At 67.3% G+C, this 19,016-nt stretch overlaps 1 protein-coding gene across 8 annotated transcripts; it reads right to left on the bottom strand.

The window, feature by feature from the left end:
* Window positions 1-1,632: 1,632 nt before the first annotated feature.
* On the bottom strand, window positions 1,633-18,484 carry CIC (capicua transcriptional repressor). 8 transcript variants are annotated; one of them, XM_059719193.1, is made up of 21 exons: window positions 18,403-18,484; window positions 14,650-17,115; window positions 10,043-10,192; window positions 9,641-9,839; window positions 9,443-9,566; window positions 8,263-8,445; window positions 8,004-8,166; window positions 7,757-7,932; window positions 7,477-7,684; window positions 7,289-7,389; window positions 6,112-7,201; window positions 5,842-6,029; window positions 5,114-5,256; window positions 4,839-5,023; window positions 4,525-4,764; window positions 3,835-4,268; window positions 3,499-3,755; window positions 3,245-3,399; window positions 3,028-3,159; window positions 2,822-2,953; window positions 1,633-2,491 (listed from the first exon to the last, which is right to left on the bottom strand). In XM_059719193.1, exons 2-21 carry the CDS (start codon window positions 17,078-17,080, stop codon window positions 2,178-2,180), a joined length of 7,005 nt encoding a protein of 2,334 aa, XP_059575176.1. In that variant the 5' UTR covers window positions 17,081-17,115; window positions 18,403-18,484; the 3' UTR covers window positions 1,633-2,177. The 8 variants fall into 8 exon arrangements, with proteins under 8 accessions (XP_059575176.1, XP_059575178.1, XP_059575171.1 ...); XM_059719195.1 differs by having other exon boundaries at window positions 3,245-3,396; XM_059719188.1 differs by having other exon boundaries at window positions 7,477-7,932.
* Between the last annotated feature and the right edge of the window lie 532 nt (window positions 18,485-19,016).

Raw genomic sequence — 19,016 nt, 5'->3', positions numbered from 1 at the left:
AGCATTCGGCCCCTCCCCACCACCTTGCGGGCTATGTGCAGAGCACCAGGGCCACAGTCGGCTCAGGACAGAGTGACCCCCAAAGAGGGGCCCAGGCCCATGAGGGGAAGCCCCCCAACATGAGGACCGAGCTGTGCGGCGGAGCCCTGGGAGGGTCATGCGCTTCCCACGCAGCCTGGCCTGGCCGGTACTGCAGGGGGGCAAGGTGGCCCCAGCTGTGGGACTCGATTAGCCCTTCCACCTCGCCCTGAACGACCTCCCAGGAGAGCCCAGCGCCACGGCAGAGGCAACGGCCGCGAGGAGCACGATGGCTGCACTGCACCAGGTACTCATAACCCAGCCTCTGCGGATAAAGCGTCCCCCGTGTCCCCGGACCTCGTGCGCTTTCCGCTGGACAGGCTGAGCCCGAGGACGGCGCTGAGGGGCAGGCGGGGCCGGCCTGTGCCTCATTATTCCAGCTGTTCCTGGGTTTCGGGGTGTCCCGGTCAGGCCGATCCCACGGGGACACTGGGCACTGGGAACCCAGGAGCTGTGGGGCCGGCTTGCCAAAGACACCCAAGACGCAGCTGCTCTGGGGGGCAGGACTGAGCTGGTTAAGGGGAACAAGGGGGGGGGACAGGAAGTGCACAGGAAACGGGACAGGCCTGCCCTCTGGGGCAGTCGTCCACCCTCTCAGAGGGTCCTGGGACCAGGCCCCTTGCTAAAGCAGCTGCTGGGGGGGGGGGGGTGAAAGGAACAGGCAGCACTAGCGGAGGGGGGGCAGGATAAAGGGACCAGCCAGCACCAACGGTGGGGGGGGGGGCGGTGAAGGGAACAGCCAGAACAGGGATGGGGGGGTATGAAGGGACCAGCCAGCGCCAGCACGGGGGCGGCGGGTAAAGAGAACAGCCAGTAGCAGCTGGAGCGGGAGGAGGGGCGGAGCGAGGTGGAGGGAAGAGCCAGCAGCAGCTGGAGGCAGGGTGGAGGGAAGAGCCCCGCTGAACTGGGGGTGGGGGAGCAATGCCCGGAACAGCCCCAGCACAGCAGCGGGAGGGGCACAGAACAGCACGACAGGGTGCTGCGGCTCGCATCATCTCCACGCGTCGCGGTCTAGCTACAGCGCCCCCCCTCCCCCTCTCGGGGCAGTGGAACCGCCCGCGCGCACTGTGGACGCGACCATTCTGCCCCGGGAGGGGGGGGCAACTTAACTCTGTTCTTACCCGGTGGACCAAACCACTGTCCCTGCTGGGTAGGAGCAGAATTTCTCTCTCGCGTTGCTCCTGGGCACGACCCCAGCCAGGACACAGGGGCGGGCAGCTACAAGAAACTGCTTGGTAGCCCCCGTGGGGGGGCGGGTGGTTGGGAAACTGACCACTACCTCCTTTCTCCACCTCTGCAGTAGGCCCCCTCCTCCCGCGGGAATGGTATCCCCCAGCCCTCCAGAGGGAGTGGAGGGGACGGGTCCAACCATTGCAAGGCGGGGGAGCTGAACTGTTTCTCTATACAGGGACCCCCAGGCCAGTGCCCCGAGGGCCATTGCCGGGCAGCTCCTGCCCCCAGCTAGGCAGCTGCAGGACCCATGCAGCAACTGCGAGGTGGAGTCCCCACAGGCAGGGGCCATGGCGGGAGCAGACACACACGCAGTGGCCGGCGGCTTGTTCAAGAGCTTTAATAGCGAGGCAGGGGTGGAGACCCCCATGATCCACATGTGCCGGCGGCGGGGAGGGGGCACCCCCCAAAAGGGGCTGCCTGCAGCACCCCATGGGGGGCCACGCTGGAGCCCTCCACCCACGGGGTGCAGCCACGGCAGTCAGAGTGGCCACGAAAGCCGAGCCCATCCTGTAGCTGGAGCACGGGTGCCGACTGGCCAAGGCAGCCGAGCCCTGCCTCCTCCCGTGGCAGGGATGGGCGACACAGAGGCAACGAGTACGTCAGGTCTCAAAATATTTAACGTTATGAAAAGAGTCGGTCACTTTACAGGTGTCCGTGGCCCCCATGCCTGGCCCCGCCCTCCCCACGGTCTCCATGGCAGCAGGGGCGGGGCCTGCATCCTGGAATGGTGGGTGCAGCAGTGCCACCTGCGTCCGTGGAGGGCAGGTGCAGGGGCAAGTCTTGGCCCCCAGTGGCAGGGCGGGGGGGGTGGCGTAGGGGCGAAGCTCCCACAGTGGTTTATGACCAGCCGGCCCACATGGGGTTCTTCATCTGCTGCTGCTGCTGCTGGCACCTCCTGGTGGTGAGGGCTGCGTGCTGTCCCAGGCAGCCCCGCTCGGCCCATCCGCCCCAGGGCCCGAGTCCTGGCCCGCGGCTGGCTCTGGGGGCTGCCCCTCGGGGCCACCAGTGCTGCTGCCTGCTGGGGCCACAGGGCCACCTGGCTCGAGCGTGGAGGGGGCCTGCTCAGCCGGCGTGGCCGCCTGCATGATCTTCTGGCGCACCTCACGGATCTTCAGCTGCAGGCACACCTTGGTGGGGAAGATGTCAGCATAGCGGGCTTGGAAGGCGGCTGTGGCCTGGGCTGTGGAAGGATGAGATGGGTGTCAGCACGGCTGCAGGGAGGGCCGGCATGTTGGGGCTCGGCCCCTAAGGATCACCCTGGCGGGTGCCAACACATTAACTGGGTGTCACAGGCCTGGGGTGCAGCAGGCTCTGGGGTGAGCATTGGTGCAGGTATCACACCCCAGGGGGCAGCTGGCTCTGGGGTAGGTGAGCCAGGAAGTTCCCGCCGTGCCGCCCAGCCATTTGGGACAGGAAGTGGGAAAGAGGAAGCTGGGCCGGCAGGGCGCGAGGAGTCCCTGCGCTGCACCCTGTGGAAAGCCTCCCCACCCCGACCACCCCAGGCACAGACCTGAGGGGAAGAAGCCGTGGTCCTGGAAGAGCTGCATGACGAGTGCGCGGCGCTGGTCCAGGGTGCGGCGCAGCGACGAGTACGGCACCTTCTCATACTCCAGCTCACCCAGCACATCGTCCGCCTCCGAGCCTGCGCAGCACCGGCACGTGTCAGCCCCACCCTGCGCCCCTGCTCCACCCACACCCAGCCCAGCCCCACCTCACCTGTCTTCTCGAAAGTGAAGATGTCCCCCTCGCACTTGGCGCTCTTGGGCGTGTTGGGCTCCGAACTGCAGCTTGAGCGGCGCCGCATCTTCCGCTTGGGCGAGATGGGGTCCTCGGTGGATGAGTCTAGGTCTGGGGGGCAGCAGTGAGGGGGGTCAGAGGTGCCCGCTGGCCCCCCCCAGGGTGCCCCCACTCCACCGGCCGTGCCCCCACTGACCGGTGGAGTTCTTGCGTTTCTTGCGGTAGCTCCCCAGGATGGCACGGGGTGAGGTGGCGAGCGACTGCAACGTGGGCGAGGGCAGCACCTCCTCAGGCTTGAACTCGGGCAGCTCTGCGAACCGCTCCTCAAAGTCCACCTCCGACAGGACCCTGCTGGGGGGCGGCAGTGCGGGGGAGGGAGGGGTCACAGGGAGGCCCTCCCAGACACCTGGGTCCCATGACAAGACCCCCCCCCACCCCGAGATCACTCACTTGTCCACAGAGTCAAAGGTTTTCTTCAGGGGGGGCGGTCGCACCTTGGCCTTCTTGGCGCTGCCCTCCTTGCGCTCCAGGCCCTCGGCAGTGGGTGGCGTGGGGGCCGGTGCAGTTCCCCGGGGCCCCTCGCCAGACCCAGGGCTGGCGGTGGCCGAGGAGGCTGAAGCCGAGGGGCCGGCAGGGGGAGCCGGGGCATCGGGGCGGCTCTCGGGCGCTGGGATGCGCCAGTCGGGGGATGCAGGGAACTTGGCAGCCTGCGGGAGAGTGGGGGGCAGAGCTCAGCTGACAGGGGTCAGAAGGAGGGAAATTGGGGTGGGGTGGGGGAGCACTCACCGTCTCAGGGCCTTTGGCAGGTGAGGGGGCTGCCGGCGCCAGCCTGTCCTCGCAGGGCCCTGGTGCAGGGTCCCGCTGGCTCCAGCCCTCGGCGTCCAGCGTCTCGGGCGATGGGTGCTGGGGGGGCATGGGTGAGGAGGAGGGAGGGGGGGCACCCCCATCCCAGGCCTCACGCTCTGGCTCAGGGCCGGGGCCGGCCTCAGTGCCCCGGGGGGGCGGTGAGGGAGTGGGCGGTGAGGGGTCATGGTGGTGTCGGGGTGCGCCCCCAGGCTCGGGCGGCTGCGGCGTCCCTGGGTGGGTGCGGGCGGTGCCAGGCGAGGGGGCCGACTCGTAGGAGCCCACAGGGATGCTGGCGATGGCGGCCTTCACCTTCTGGGGGGGCTTCGACAGGGGCCGCGGGGGCCGGGCCGGTGCAGGTGGGAAGCCCAGGGGCCCTGCAGGGGGAGGCGCAGTCAGCCCCATCCACAGTCCCTGGCTCTGCCCACTCTGGACCTACTAGTCTGAACTCCTGTCCCAGGCTTTTGGCTCTGTCTAACTACAGCACTATGCAAATGAGGTGGGTGGGGCTGCCAAAAGCACTGTAGTGCCTTACATTTGCCTAGCCCTGCCCCTTAAAGCCCCACTATCACTTGCATGCCCCACCCCATTCTACATCCCTCCTTTGCATTGCCCCACCTCTCCTCCACATACCAGTGTGCCCGGGGGCGATGGGGCCCTGCCCAGCGGCCATGCTGCCCACCCCCTTGGGCAGGATGGCGGTGGGGGCAGCAGGCGTGGAGCTGGCCACACTGTAGACCAGCCCAGGTGCAGGCGGTGGTGCGGGGCCAGGGTAGATGGCCGTGATCACCTGCCCACTGGAGGCTGGGGACAGTGCCGGGCCGGGCAGTGCCGGTGTCCCCACCTGCCCCGGTGCCAGCAGGGAGCTCTGGCCTGCAGAGGAGACGCGCAGTTAGATGCTGCTGCCTGCCCCGCACCATCCCCCCCACCCCCTGCCCAGGCCTTACCGGACAATAGGGGCTGGACGATGGCCTGGCCGTTAGGCCCGATGGCGGTAAAGCCCAGCGCCATGGGGGTGGCCCCCACAGGTGCCTGCACGTAGGCGGGGGCAGGCACAGGGCTAGGCTGGGCTGGTGAGGCCGAGCTAGCCAGGGGCAGGGGGTGTGTGGGTGCTGACTGCACGTAGGTGATCCTGTGGGGGGGGAGGTGGGGAAGACAGGGCGGTCAGAGGTTGAGCCCAGCATCCCCAGCCCGACTGCCCTCCCAGGCCCGGCAGTCCTACCTGGTAGAGGAGGGCAGCAAGACCTTCTGAGGCTGGCTGGGCGCCCCCACCACTGCCGCAGGGCTGAGCGGGGGCACCAGTGTGGCACTGCTGGGCACTGCAGCCGGGGGCTGCACCACAGGCACCGGCGTCAGCTGGATGATCTGCAGGGGTGAGAAGAGGGTGTGAGGCGCAGGCATGCGGGACCCAGCTGTCCAGGACAGGCAGACGTGACACATGGGGAACACAAGCATCTGGGATACAGCCCCAGGCATACACATGCAGGACACAAATATCCCATGCGCACACACAAGACCAAGACATCTTGCACACATACAGAACCCAGGCACCAGGAACGTGCACACACAATCTGGAGTCTGACACACACAAATGTGTATGGTACATACATGCACGCAAACACACACCCACATATATGCATGCATACACACAAGACCCAGGCATCCAGGACATACACACATATGACTGGTATCTTGCACACACATGGAATGGAGACATCCAGAACCTGCACACACACGCACCCAGAACCCAGGCATCCATGGCACACGTGCATGGGTAGCACCAAGGCATCTGGAACACATGCACACATGTACACACACATTCACGTATACACACAGTACCCAGGTGCCCGGGGTACACGTGCACACATGCACCACACACACACGAAGGATGCAACACATGCGCACCCCACACATGCGCAGGATGCAGGTGCCCAGGGCTGGCGCACTGACCTTGCTGGTGGTCTGGGCACCGTTCTGCACAGGAACGGGGAAGGGTGGGGCCACCTGGGGCAGGGGGCCGGCAGTGCTGCTGGGCCGCACTGTCACCTGGGGGGCCGCCATGGGCACCAGCACCTTGCCCTGCACCAGGTGGGCTGCGGCACCTGTGCCCGGTGCTTGCACTGGCGACGCCGCCTGGGCTGTGGAGACAGTGACAGCGGGTGGGGGTGAGCAGCACACCCCCCACCACCGAATCCCCACCCCTGGATTGGGGCCCCTTACCTTTGGGGGCAGTGGAGACAACAGTAACGGTGCTGCTGGGCACACCAGGCGCGGGCTGCAGCAGGGGCAGCCCTGGGGGGGCACCAGCAGGTGCGGCCAGGACCTTGCCGTTGGCAGGCGGCAGGGCGAAGTGGATGCTGGGGGCGCCTGGCCCGGCCCCCGGCCCCTTGCCTGGCCCAGCCACCTGCAGGGGCTGTGGCAGTGTGGGCAGGATGTACTGTACTTGAGTGATGCTGCCCGCCTTGCTCGGTGGCTGCAGGATGCCCAGCGGCACAGCCCCATTGGGCCCTGCCGTGCCTGCTGGGCCCTGTGTGATGAACTGCACAGCAGGTGGCTGTGCCAGGGCCGCGCTGGGCAGCACGGCCACTGAGGCCCCCCCAGCTGGGCCTGCCGCTGCCCCCCCAGGCTGCCCGTAGCCGGTTGCACCCACCAGCAGGCTGGTGACCACAGTGCCAGCAGCTGGAGAGGCCTTGCCCATGGACCCTTGGGGCTTCTTGTCAGTGCCGAGCAGCCCAGCACGGCCCAGCACCGCCGCCTCCGCTTTGGGGGGTCCCGGGCCCAGCAGGGCCAGCGGGGGATTGGGGGGCTCAGGGCTGCAGGGCGGCTTGCTGGCGATGGGCACTGGGGTGCTGCTCACGGGCCGCACAACATTGGTCACCACAGTGGAGGCTGCCCGGGCACTCCCCCCATAGCGTGCCCCCCCCTCGGGCAGCACCAGCGCCTGCAGCACCCCCCCGGCGCCCGGCGCCAGCACCGAGGGGGGGGCCGCCTCAGGGCCCCCTGCGCTGCGTCGACGGTACGGGGGGGCAGGTGCTGGCTCAAAGCGGGCCTCAGGACGCTTGGCTGGGGGCAGTGCGAGGGGCCGGGCACCTGCCCGCCCCTCCTGCGCCTTGAACGGGCTAGGAAAGGGTGCTGTGGCAGGTGAGGAAGTGGGTGGCAGGGCAGTGGCAGGGGGGGCACCAAAGGCTTTGGCGGGAGTCTGGGGGTCGGGGGTCTCAGGCTCCAGGGAGGGAGGGGGCCGGCAGGGGGCGAAGGCGCCCGGCAGCGACGGCGACCGGATGACAGGCGAGAAGAGCTTCCGGGCGAAGCCCTGCGGGGGAGATGGGGGTCAGTGCCGTGCAGGGCACCACCCCGCCGGCATGCCCCCCACCCCCGACCCAGCGTGGCGTGGCCCCACCTTGGTGTCAGGCTCATCGCCCGAGGATGCATCACTCTCACTGTCCGTCACCCGCTCCTTGCATTTGAGGTCGATGTCGGCCAGGCTGAACCCGTCATCTGCTGCGGGGGACAAGGGGGGTGGTGACGTCCCTGAGCGGGCAGCTCGGGGGGTGCAGAGGTTGGGGGGGGGAAGGGGGGGGGCCTCACCGATGACATCATCATCACCCTCCTCTTCGCAGATCACCATGCGCTCCTCATCGCTGGTCATCTCTTCGCTGGCTGGGCGGGGGGCTCGGGGGCCACGGGCTGGCGGGGGCAGCAGCGGGGGCCGCGCCGCCTCACCCGGGGGTGCTGCAAACCCCCCGAAGGGTCCCTTGCTGGCCGCTGTGCCATAGGGTGCCTGCCCCGTGCACATCTGCAGCGGGGATGGGGCAGCATGAGCAGGGGTGGCCACGCCATGACCCGCCCCTGGGGCCCGCCCTGGTACCTGGGTGAGGTCCTGCAGCGCCTGGGCATCACGGGGCCCCGTGTCTAGGCCGTGCACCCCACTGTGTGAGAAGGCACGGGGTCGTGGGTGCTGCGCGCTGGCACCCCCTGCCGGCGCCAGGGGCAGCGCAGCCCCAACTCCTGCCCCCGTTTTGGTATCCGGCAGCTCTGCCGAGGCTGTGGAGAGCAGAGCAGAGAATGAGCGGGCATGGGCGGGTAGGGGGCACCCCGGGGTGGGGAGGGCTCACCTGCAGCAGCTGCCGTCTCCGACATGCTGCGCTCCCGCGGCTCCTTGGGCCCCCCCCCAGGCCCTGGCCCTGGCCCCGGCGCCTTGGCCTCCGAGCTCGACTTCTTGCGATCCTTGTTGCACCACTTCCAGTCGGGGTGTGCCTTGAAGTGTGCCTCTTTGACCTGCATGGTCGCATGGCACCGGGGGGTAGGGTCAGGCCAGGGTGCCCCCCAGCCCTGCCCCCGCACCACGCCGTGCCACCCCCTGCCCTGCGGCACCTGGAAGGCGAGGTCATGGTATTTCTGCTTCTCCTTGGGGCCCAGCGCGTACCACCACTCGCCCAGGATCTTGCTGACAGTGCGGTTGTCCTGGTTGGGGTGCCGTTGGTGCACCAGCGCCCGGTGCCGCTTGCTGAAGATCATGAAGGCATTCATGGGCCGCCGGATGTGGTCTTTCTCCCGCTGCCGCGCAGAGGGGCAACATCAGTATGCAAATGAGCTGTGCCCCACTCCTTCCCCTGTGGCTGGGGACCCTTGGGGGCCTCATGGAACGGGCTGTGAGGAGGGCACGGGGATCCCGGGGAACTCCTGGTACATGCCATGCAGAGATGATGGGGACCCCTCATGCTGTGCAGAGGATGGGGGTCCTTGTGGTGGGTGGATGCACCTGCATGGGGTGTACCACTTGTGAGCAAAGTGGGGGGGTGCACAGACCCCCTTGGAACATACCAGGTTGGGGTGAAAGGGAGGGGAGCGCCAATTCCTATGGACTATACCACGTAGGGGAGAAAGGGGAATAGCCCATGGAATAGGGGTGGGCAAAATGCGGCCCGCGGGCTGAATCTGGCCCGTCAGGCCATTCTATCCGGCCCTTAGGGCCCCTAAAAAATTTAGAAAATTAATATTTATCTGCCCCTGGCTGCCTGTCACGTGGCCCTTGATGGCTTGCCAAAACTCAGTAAGTGGCCCTCCGCCCAAAATAACTGCCCTCCCCTGCCATGGAATCTCCTAGTTCTAGAGGGGAACATGGAACATGCCATGTGGGACTGGGGGGGGGGCAGGGGAGTACAGCATGCCCTCAAACTTTCTCAAGGACTTCCACTGGGGGAAACTGGGGGGGGGGGTGGTGACATGAGGTCTTGGAGTGTTCCATGGGGGGGGGCAGGGGTTTCCCTAGGAGCGGCCCATTGGAGAGGGGGGAGGCTTGTTTCTCTGGAGCAGTCCATTGCAGGGGGGCAGTGTAGGGGGAGCCTCCAGTGTGCTCCATTCCGGAGGGGGGGCAGGGTGCTGGCTCTACTAGACTGTCCCATTCCAAAGGAAAGCAGGGTAGCTTGTGTCTCTGGACCATTCCATTCCAGAGCAGGTCAGTACTTGCACATGGGGGCATTGCTCCAGGGTGGTCCATTGCAGGGGCCCCGGGGGGGGGGGGGGGGCGGGGGGGGGCAGGGGAGTTCCTCACCTTGTTGGGGCTGCGCCCATCCTTGTCCGAGTCACGGTCCTTGGGCAGGGCACTCAGTGACTGCGTCCGACGCTTCCCCGGCGCCAGTGGCAGCTGCATCTCAGGGGACACAGTAGACAGGAACCTGGGGGGGGGCAGAGTGTGAGCGTGTCCCAAATACACCCCCCCTCCTCCCTGAGACCCTGGCCCTGCACTCACGCGTCGTCATGGTCGCTCTCTGTCTCGCTGTCCAGGCGCAGGGGCCCCGGGGCCTCATCCTCGTGTGTGGGGGCAGCACCCGCATGGGCCTGGGGGGCAGCGGGGGCAGGGCCGTCCGAGCACGATGCCCCAAGCCGCCCTGGCTCCGCCCCCAGCGCCCCCGAGAGGTCAGGGGCCACGGCCGCCGACTCCGGGGGTTCTGGGTGGGGATATGCCACACCGGTGGATGGCGGAAAGTGCCAGCCCCGCTTCCCTCCCCCATTTTTGTGGGTCCCACCAAAACCCAGGGAAGCCATTTTTGTGCATCCCACCAAACCCAAAAGGGCCACTCCCTGCCCCTGGCTCCTCCCCCAACACCACGGGTACGTGGCTGCTATTTTTGCAGGCCCTGGGGCCTCTCACCTTTGTTGTGGGCAGTGGTGGCAGGGTGGCCAACAGGCTGCTGTCCCTCGGTGGGCTGCACAGAGCAGTCAGGCTGGCTCGGCGCCAGGAAGGGCACAAGTGAGTGCCACGGGAACACAGCCACAGAGCGCGGCTCCACGTTGGTCCACACTGCGGAGCCAAGGGCAGGCGTCGGGTGAGGACGCGCAGCGCCCAGACACCGGGGTTCTCTGGCAGGGGGAGCCTGGATGCCTGGCTTTCGTGGGAAGGGCATGTGAAGCCCGTGGATGCAGGTTGGCGGGGGGTCAGAGTACCACCCCCGCATGGGACCCGCCTGCCACAGGCCCCACCCTCTTCCTGCCTGCCCCTATCAGAGCAAGGAGCACTTCTGGGGGGGGAGGCAGAGACAATGGTGCGTGCGTGCGCACACACACACACACACACACACACACACACACACACAGAGTGACAATGGCCTGGATTTTGGCCAGCATCACTCTGTGCACACCGAGCAGAATACACCTGCTCGTGCCAGGCAGCACACACAGTCTGTGCCCCCGCCCGTGCGCAAGATGACAATGCACACACTTGTGCAAAGCGCATGCACACCAAGGACATGTACAGCCACGCCAAGGCAACTCGCAACCCAACCCTCACGCTCACGTGCGCACATGCGAAGTAGTGACCCGCCACACGCACGCGCAGGGCACACAGAGGCACGATGCCAGGCACAGTCCATGCTGCACACGTGTCTGCACACACACAGCAGCAACGGACCACGACCCAGTGCCTGCTTTGCCCGCACATGTGCACATACCATGGTGCGATGCACCATTACAGCCCCGTGCACAAGCCCTGCCCCAGGGAAAACACGCCTGTTGCATGCCACTGACACCACCACCACAGGCCTCTCCCCACTGCAGGGGGGTGGGCTGGAGCAGGGGGGCTCTGGAGCCGAGACGCCTGGGTTCTGCCCTTGCTGGGGGGAGCTCTGGGGCCCGGATGCCTGGGCTCCCTCCCTACTCCGGAAGGGGTGGGAGAGGAGGCAGCCGCTGCGACTCCTCTGGCTCTAAGTGCCTGGCGGTCGCGGTCGCTGCCGGGAAGCGCCGGCTCCACAGCTTCCTCTCCTCCGGCCGAGACCACAGGGGGGAGCACTGCAGCAGGACCCCTCTCTGCTGGGGGGGGGGGGGAACTGCCACGCCCCTGCCACTGGCTGGGATTTGGGGGGTAGCTCTGCTCACCCCAGCCATCTGGGATCCACGGGGGAAACTGAGGCAGCCAGGGCACAGGAGTACTCGCCCAGCCCCCTCCCACCAGGCCTCACTGCCCTACACGAGCTGCAAAGAACCCACGTGTCCGGGCTCCCGGCCCCGCTGCTCTCACCCCCCACATCCTCCCAGAGAACCCAGGCATCTCGGCCCCCCAGTCACCCCCCAGATCCCACTGCCCTCCCCAAGCAGGAAGGGAACCCCAGGCGTCCTGCAGATGGGCAGACTTCGTTTTCACCCCCCAGCCCCCACCCCACTCCCCAAGCTGCAGAGATCCCAGGCATCTGGGCCCCCAGCTCTCACCTCCCAGACCCCAGTCCCTCCCAAAGAACCCAGACCCCCCTCTATCACCCCTCACCCCCTCCCCTCCCCTCCCAGAGGACCCAGGCGTCTGGGCCCTGGCCCCCCCACACGCCCTGCACTGACCGAACATGCCGAGACCGCGGCGGGACGCCAGGGGGGGCAGGGAGGCTGGGGGCCCCCGCTCCGCTGAGAACATGGCGGGGGCTGGTCGTCACGGCGATGGTGCTGCCCCCTCCCCCCCCCGCCTGTCAGTGGGGCCCTGCCCCGGGAGGGGGCGCCCCCATGCGGCGGGGCGGGCGAGGGTGTGTGCAAGCGCGCGTGCGTAGAGGGGCCCAGGGGCCGGGGGCTTGCCGGGGGGCCCCGGGGGCGTCGTCGCCGGGGTAACCCCGCACCATCCGGGGCCGCTGCCTCCTCCCGAACAAGGGCAGCCCCCCACCCCCCCACACCCGCCCCGCCTCACGCATGCCCAATTAGGCCCTGCCGCCCCATTGGCTGCCACCGCCGCCGGGTCATTCACATGCAAATGAAGCCCGGTCACACACACTGCCTGCCCATTGGCTGCCAGGGCAGAGGGGAGGGGAGGGGAGGGCCCTGATTGGCTGGTGGTGGGGAGCAGAGAGGGGGAAGCAGAGTGGGGGGGGGATGCAGACAGCTGATTGGCTAGGCTGGATTCCCCCCTCCCCTGGTTCCTCGTCACTGGGTGGGGGGGGCGCAGGGCCACGCCCGGGGTGAGGGGGCTCAGCTTGCAGAGAGGGGCATGCTGGGCCCACAGACACACCCGCTGCACGCTAACGGGGCCCACGCACCGACACACCACCAGGGTCAGCTTGGGGTCACACACATTCACTGCTACACCACCGCAGCACTTGGCTGACACACTACCAACACGCTCAGCCAACGCCACTGCCATGCAGAGCCAACACGCCAAGAAGGTCACCAGACTGCACGTGCATGGCCAATGCGCCACCGACATGCTCACCGTCACACTTGGTCAACATGCTAACCCTCACATACTCAATTACCACCACGGTACCTGCATCATGCTCAGCCGACATGCTTCCTGCATGGCTGACACGCTTACACATGTGCAAATGTGCTCAGCCAACATCTGTAACTAACAACCTAACACGCTTCTGACATGTAGACCTGGTCTCAAGCCCAGTCCCCACCTTGGCTGACACGCTCAGGCCGTGCCTGTCCAGTTTCTGCACCTAAACGCATGTCGCACCTGGCATGTGCCAACACAGACACGTTCCATAAACGTGTGATGGCACCAATATGCCACAGCGTACCCGCATGTGACCCCAGCACTGGGCAATACACACACACCGTGACCACACCAACAAGTGTCGCACGGGCACACTGCAGCACACTCATACCCTACCATGTACATTTGCATGAGGCATGTACAGGAGCATCCACACATGTGTGTTCTTACACTCACGCGCATGCAACACACCACAAGGGCAGGTGCTGAGGTGCACAGGCGGGCATTGGGGTGCTTATGCGCATGTGTGCGTTCACACACAGCATCACATGGACATGGCAGCACTGTGCTGTGCAGGTGCGTGTCGGGCTGGCCCCTGTGCACACCCATACTCCCTCACACGCATGTGTGCCCCACCCCACGCCAGCTCAGCCCGGCCCGGCTGGGGATTACGAGCTTGCGGCGCAGACGCATTCCAGAGATAATCCCACGCGGGGGAGGGGAGGGACTGCCTTCGTGTGGCTCCGTGACTCATCCCCACCCCTGCACACACCAGGCCTGCAGCCTGACTCACCTCCCCCCCGTGGCCTGGGGGGGTGCAGCCCCCTCCCAAACACAGCATGCACATTCCTGCAGCGCAAAAGTGCAAGCACAGCCCAGCCCTCCAGGGCTTCCAGGAGGCACGCTGCCCCCTGCACATGCATTGTGAGGGGTCGGAGGCATGCCAGGACATGCCTGGAGGTGTGCAATATGGCCAACACACTATAGCACCTGTGCACAAGTGCCCACACACAGCCTTCCCCCCACTGGCAAGTCACATACAGCCACATGCAAGTGCAAAAAGGGGGAGCTGCGGGCAAGCACACTGCCATTTATGCAAGTGTGGGAGAGGGTGCCCCCACATGTGTGTGAGGAGCTGGGTATGCACGTGGGCTTGCACGCGCGGCAGTATAAATAGCGTAGGGGCCAGGAGTGCGGGGAGTCAGGGAGACGGTCGTCGTGGCAACGGGTTGCCGAGCGACAGCAGGCAGCATCCCCTAGGCTGCAGGGAGAGGAGGGTCCTGGGACACACGCCTGGCAAACCCCGGGCTGGCTTCTACAACAGCCCAGCTGTGCGCCAATCATGCGAGAGCTGTGAGGGGCACCAGTGTACAGACAGCATGGGTCACAGGCAGAAGGCCCCCAGATGCCCCTTGCACAAGCGTGCGAGGCAAAGCCTGAGCGTGCAAGCCCACAGGTTGTGTAAAGGAGGAGGGGAACCAATCCCTGGAGCCATCTGGCTCATGCAGAGCGAGTGTGCAAGACTGTGCAAGCACCAGGACCTATGCATGTGCAAGAGCAGCCGAGCAAGGGGCAGTGAGCGTGCAAAACGTGTTACACAGCCACTCTGGCGTCAAGCTCGCGCAGGTGGTTGGGTGGGGGTTGGCACGCAGAGGTGGGAACCCAGCAGGAAGCGTGGGAACATGCAAATGCCCACGTGTTACACACATGCCTCAGTGCACGTACCACTGCCTCCACATATGTGCACATGGTCTCAAGCGCAGCTGCACACACAGGAGTGCACAGGAAGTGACACCCCAGCACGCGCCACATCTCACACAGCCATGTGACCTGAGCGAATGCCCGCCTGGGCCCTGCAGCCACCCAAGCCCTCGACCCCCAGATGGCTGGGGCCTCCTCCGCAAACACCAACACTCAGAGCCATGGCCACGGACAGCCACAGACCCAGGCAGCAACCACGGCACCACAAGTATGGTGGGCGTCAGGATGAGTATCACAGGGTCCCCCTTTGGTGCCCAGCTACATTCTGACCGACCGCCCCTCCCCCCTCACGTGCGACAAGTACTTACCAGTGCCAGGGCGGCCCATGATGATGTCCTTGCGTGGAGCTGGGGGGCCAACGTAGTCGCCTGGCACGATGACAGGCAGCAGTGCAGCAGGCGAGGGGTGGAAGGCAACGGGCTGGAAGGGTGAGGAGACGCCGAAGACAGGCACGGGTGGCTCAGGCGCAGGGGGGGCCCCGCTGGGCGGGCAGGCTGGCAGCCCCCGCCCGGCGTTGATGGGCACAGGTGCCTGCAGTGGGGCCTTGGGCGCATCGTGAGGGCCAGGTGGGCCACGGCGGGGGCTGCCGGGGCGCTCAGGCAGCTTCTCGGCAAAGGGGGATGGTAGTGGCACATCAGGGTTGCGCACAATGACGGGCGAGTCGCGCTGCACAGCTGGCACACGCCGCACAGCAGGATGTGGCTCCGTCTGCAGCAGCAGTGGTGAGGCCTGGCGGGAGCGCCCAAAGGCGCCTGGCGCAGCTGGCGACACAACACGGAATCCGCCAGTGCTGGACTCCTCAGGGCCCCCCGCACCCTCTGGCTTGTGAGGCTCAGCCCCGGGTGCCGGGGGCTCAGGCCGGCGTTTGCCGGGGCTGACGGGCACGGTGAAGGTGAGGCTGGTCTGGAAGGAGGGCAGTAGGCCTGAGGGGTGGCGTTCGCGGGCGCCGGGCGGCAGCAGCTCAGGGCTTAGCACGGTGCCCTTGGGCGTGCTGGCGCTGACGTGGCGGCTGCGGGCGGCCGCACGCTGGATGACAGGTGAGGCTGTGATAGGGCTGAAGCTGGCAGGGCGCAGGCCAAAGAGTGGTGAGGGCGAGGGTGAGGGCGCGGGCGAGAAGGGCGACTGGTTGGAGCCGGGCGAGAAGGAAGGGGTGCCTGAGCGTGAACTGCCCAGCGACACCAGCATAACAGCTGCCTCGCACTCGTCCAGCTCGAAGCGCGACAGGTCAGTGGGTGCCAGGCGGGGCCGTGAGTCGCCCCGTGCGCTGCTGGCCTCACTGTCCCGCGACGTGTCATCCCAGTCGAACTCAGCGCTGCCCTCGCGCAGGCCACTGCCTCGCCCACTGCCTTCCAGCCCCTCCAGCTCCTTGGTGCGCATGGAGAGGTGGCGCGAGCAGTATCCACGTCGCTGCGACTCCTTCATGCAGCCCTCGCGCGAGCACAGGCGCCGCCACTGCTTCCCATTGAACTTCTTACGGATGCCGTTGGGTGTGCATACCACATCACCCTTCTTGTATTTCTGCTGCGCCGCAGTCAATGGCGTGCGGCGCCCTGGGCCCGGCCCCGGTGGCCCTGGTGCGGCACCCTTCTCCCCGGATAGCCCGCTGCTGCTGCGGCTGCCGCCTGCCTCAGCACCGCTGGGTGGCGACGGTGCCTCAGGCAGGCGGGGCAGCCCCGGTGACTTGGGGGGCGAGAGCGGGCGCAGGATGGGGGCCGGCGGCTCGCCTGCACCCGCGCTGATCTTGGAGACCTCGGCGTCCTCAGGCTGCTTGGCCTCAGGACCGGGTGCCTCATCTTCCACCTCACCTGCCGGCTTCTCAGGCTCAGCACGGGCCCAGGGTGGGCGCAGCAGGCGCAGGCCAGAGCGCGGGACCCAGGCTGAGTCGCGGCGCGGGCTGGGGCTGGGGCCAGGTGACAACCCGAACCGCACCTTGTAGGAGGCTGGCTTGATGCTCACCTCCACCACAGTGCCCTCGCGGTAGGCCGTCTCACCTGGGTCCACACAAGCGCACACGGGCGTGCCCACGACCACAGCGCCTGGTGGGGGCGTGGCGTCCAGGACCACATCTGGGGCCCCGGCACTCAGTGCCCCCTCATAGTAGGTCACAGCCCGGTCACCGCCAAACTGTACACCCAGGTCCTGCCCGCGTCGGATCTGCTTGACCACGGCGGGCTGGAAGAGCCCATCGCGCCGGGCCAACACCCGCTGGGAGCGCAGCTGGTGCAGGTCATAGGGTGCGGGTTGAGGCGTTGGGCCCCAGGGCTGTGCCACCGGCCCTGCTTTCGCCTCCTCATCAGCCGAGTGCTCGCTGGCTGTGTCCGTGCTGGATGAGGGGCACCGGCCCCCAGGCTCATCCTCCGGGGGGGCAGCTGAGCCCTCACTGCCACTCCAGTCCTCACCAGGCCCCACCGCTTTGCGCCGTGGCGTGCGGGCCTTGAAGGCAGCTGTCTTGCGGTTGGGGGAGGGCTCCCCGTCGGGCCCTGGCGCCCCCTCTGCCTCGGGGGCCTCTACAGGTGGGCCCAGGGTGGGCTCCATGGTGCAGCGGGCTCCGGGGAAGACAGGTGGCTGGTCAGGAGCGTCCTCGCTGCCCCCGCCCTCCTCTTCCTCCTCCAGCCTCGGGCCCCCCTCAGCCGGGCGGCGCCGCTGGGCCTTAGCTCGGGTGGAGGGGGGAGAGTGGCTGCCACTGCCTGTGCTGGACGCGGGTGAGGAGCTGGCAGCCTTCCTCGCCGCGGGTTTCATCTTCCTCTCACCAGGCCAGGCAGAGACTCAGGGACCTGCGGGGAGCAGGGGTCAGATTTCCAGGCACCCCTGCTGTCCTGCCAGTGCCCCGCACTCCCAACCTGTAGCCCCTGTCCCCTCAAGGCCCACCCCCAGCCCAGCCCAGCCCAGCCCCTGCACTGCCCTGGCCCCTGTTCTCCAGCCCAGCCCCAAAGCCACCCACAGCCAAGGGGGCCACGTCCCCAAGGACTGGCCCCCAGCCCACCCTACCCCAACACCCCGGGGCTGACACAGCAATGCCCCCCATCCCATAATACACCCCACTTCCAGGCATCACCCACCCTCCACCGCACACAATCGTGGTAGGGCCCAAGGCCTGCTACACCCCCAGAACTTCGCTTGGCACCAGCGTGCCCCCGCCCCCTGCTTTGGGGTGGTTGGTACGGCCCAGCTCTCACCCCATATCTGGGAGGGTAGACTCTCCTGACCCACCAACTTTGGGAGACAAGACCTCTCTATTCACCCCCGCCCTGGAAGCAGTGGCACCTCCCGGCACGCCCATTGTGGGGGTGATGGTAGCTCCCACTCCCCACTCTTGGCGGGGTGACAAGGACTTCCCCCCACCAACCTTTCCGAGCGAAATGGTACAGCCGACCCCCCAGCTGTGGCACAACCCAGCCCTGGGGCCGCCCCCCCGTTACCTGCCCCCCCGGCACAGGGGATGGTGCGGCCCGGCCCCCCCTGCCCGCGGGATGGTGCGGCCCAGCCCCACTCGGCCGCCCCGAGCCCCTTTTACTCCAGCAGACAAAATGGTGAATGAATCCGGACCAGCTGGACACACTGGCCAATGGGAGCCCACAACCACCTGACGGGCGGCGGTGCCGCCCAATAGAAGCCGGGCCTGGCCCGTGTAAGCCCCGCCTCCCACAACAGACAGCCGCGCAGGCCAATGGGCCCCGGGGACGGGGCGGGCGCTGCGCGGGGCCGGTGCTCCCAGCTCCGATAGACGCTTACAGTAGCCAATGAGGGCGTGGGGAGCGCGGTGCCGGGGAGGTGCCGAGCTTACAGTAGCGAATGGCGGCGCAGCTGGGGCGGGGCCCGGCGGGGCCCGGCCTTGTTTACCTGGCTCTGCGCGAGGCGGAAGCGCGCGGCCCTCGCGGGGGCTGCTGGGAAGCGAAGTCCGCTCAAGGGGGCTCCCGGCAGGCCCCGCGCGCAAAGCCTCACGGGATTTGTAGTCGTCCCCCCCCACGGCCGGGGCAGAAACTCTACGGAGAAGTCGCTCACCCCCGCGGAGCCCTCATTTGCATGCGATTTGCATCTCATTAGCATATGCATGAGCTCACCCCCCCGGCAGCCGCGGCCGGTCCCGCGTCGGCCCCTCGCGCTTCCCCTCAGCAACAGCGGAGCCGCCGCGGCCAATCAGCACCCGGCCCCGCCCCCCCGGGCGCGTGCCCCACGTGGGGGCCCTGGGCGTGGCCCGCTGCGGCCAATGGGACCCCGGGGCGGCCGAGGGATGAGGTCACCGCTGCGCGCGCCCATTGGCCGGAGCAGCCGGCCAATCAGGGCGGGACCGGAACGGGGTGAGCGGAGGGGGGAGCGGGGGGACACGCTGGAGCCGCTCGCCACGCCCCCTGCCCTGGCCCCACCTCTGCCTTGGCCCCGCCCCCTGTCCCCATGCTGTGAGCTTCCTCCAGCAGTGCCCTGTGCTGGCTTTAATGCTGTGAGCTTCCCCCAGCCCTGCCTTGAGCTGTCCCCATGCTGTGAGCTCCCCCAAGGCTGTGAGCTTCCCCCAGCCCTGCCCTGAGCTGTCCCCATGCTGTGACCTTTCTCCAGAAGTGCTGTGAGCTCCCTCAAGGCTGTGAGCTCCCCAATGCTGTGAGCTTCCCCCAGCTCTGTACCTGGGGACCGCCCCCACACATGCCCTGAGTTTGCCTGCAGCAGTGTCTGGACCCCAGGC

The sequence above is a fragment of the Alligator mississippiensis genome, chromosome 15 (assembly GCF_030867095.1).
Source record: "Alligator mississippiensis isolate rAllMis1 chromosome 15, rAllMis1, whole genome shotgun sequence".
Lineage (NCBI taxonomy): Eukaryota > Metazoa > Chordata > Crocodylia > Alligatoridae > Alligator > Alligator mississippiensis.
The sequence above is the reverse complement of the archived record's forward strand: the minus strand, read 5'-3'. Positions and strand labels throughout refer to the sequence as shown.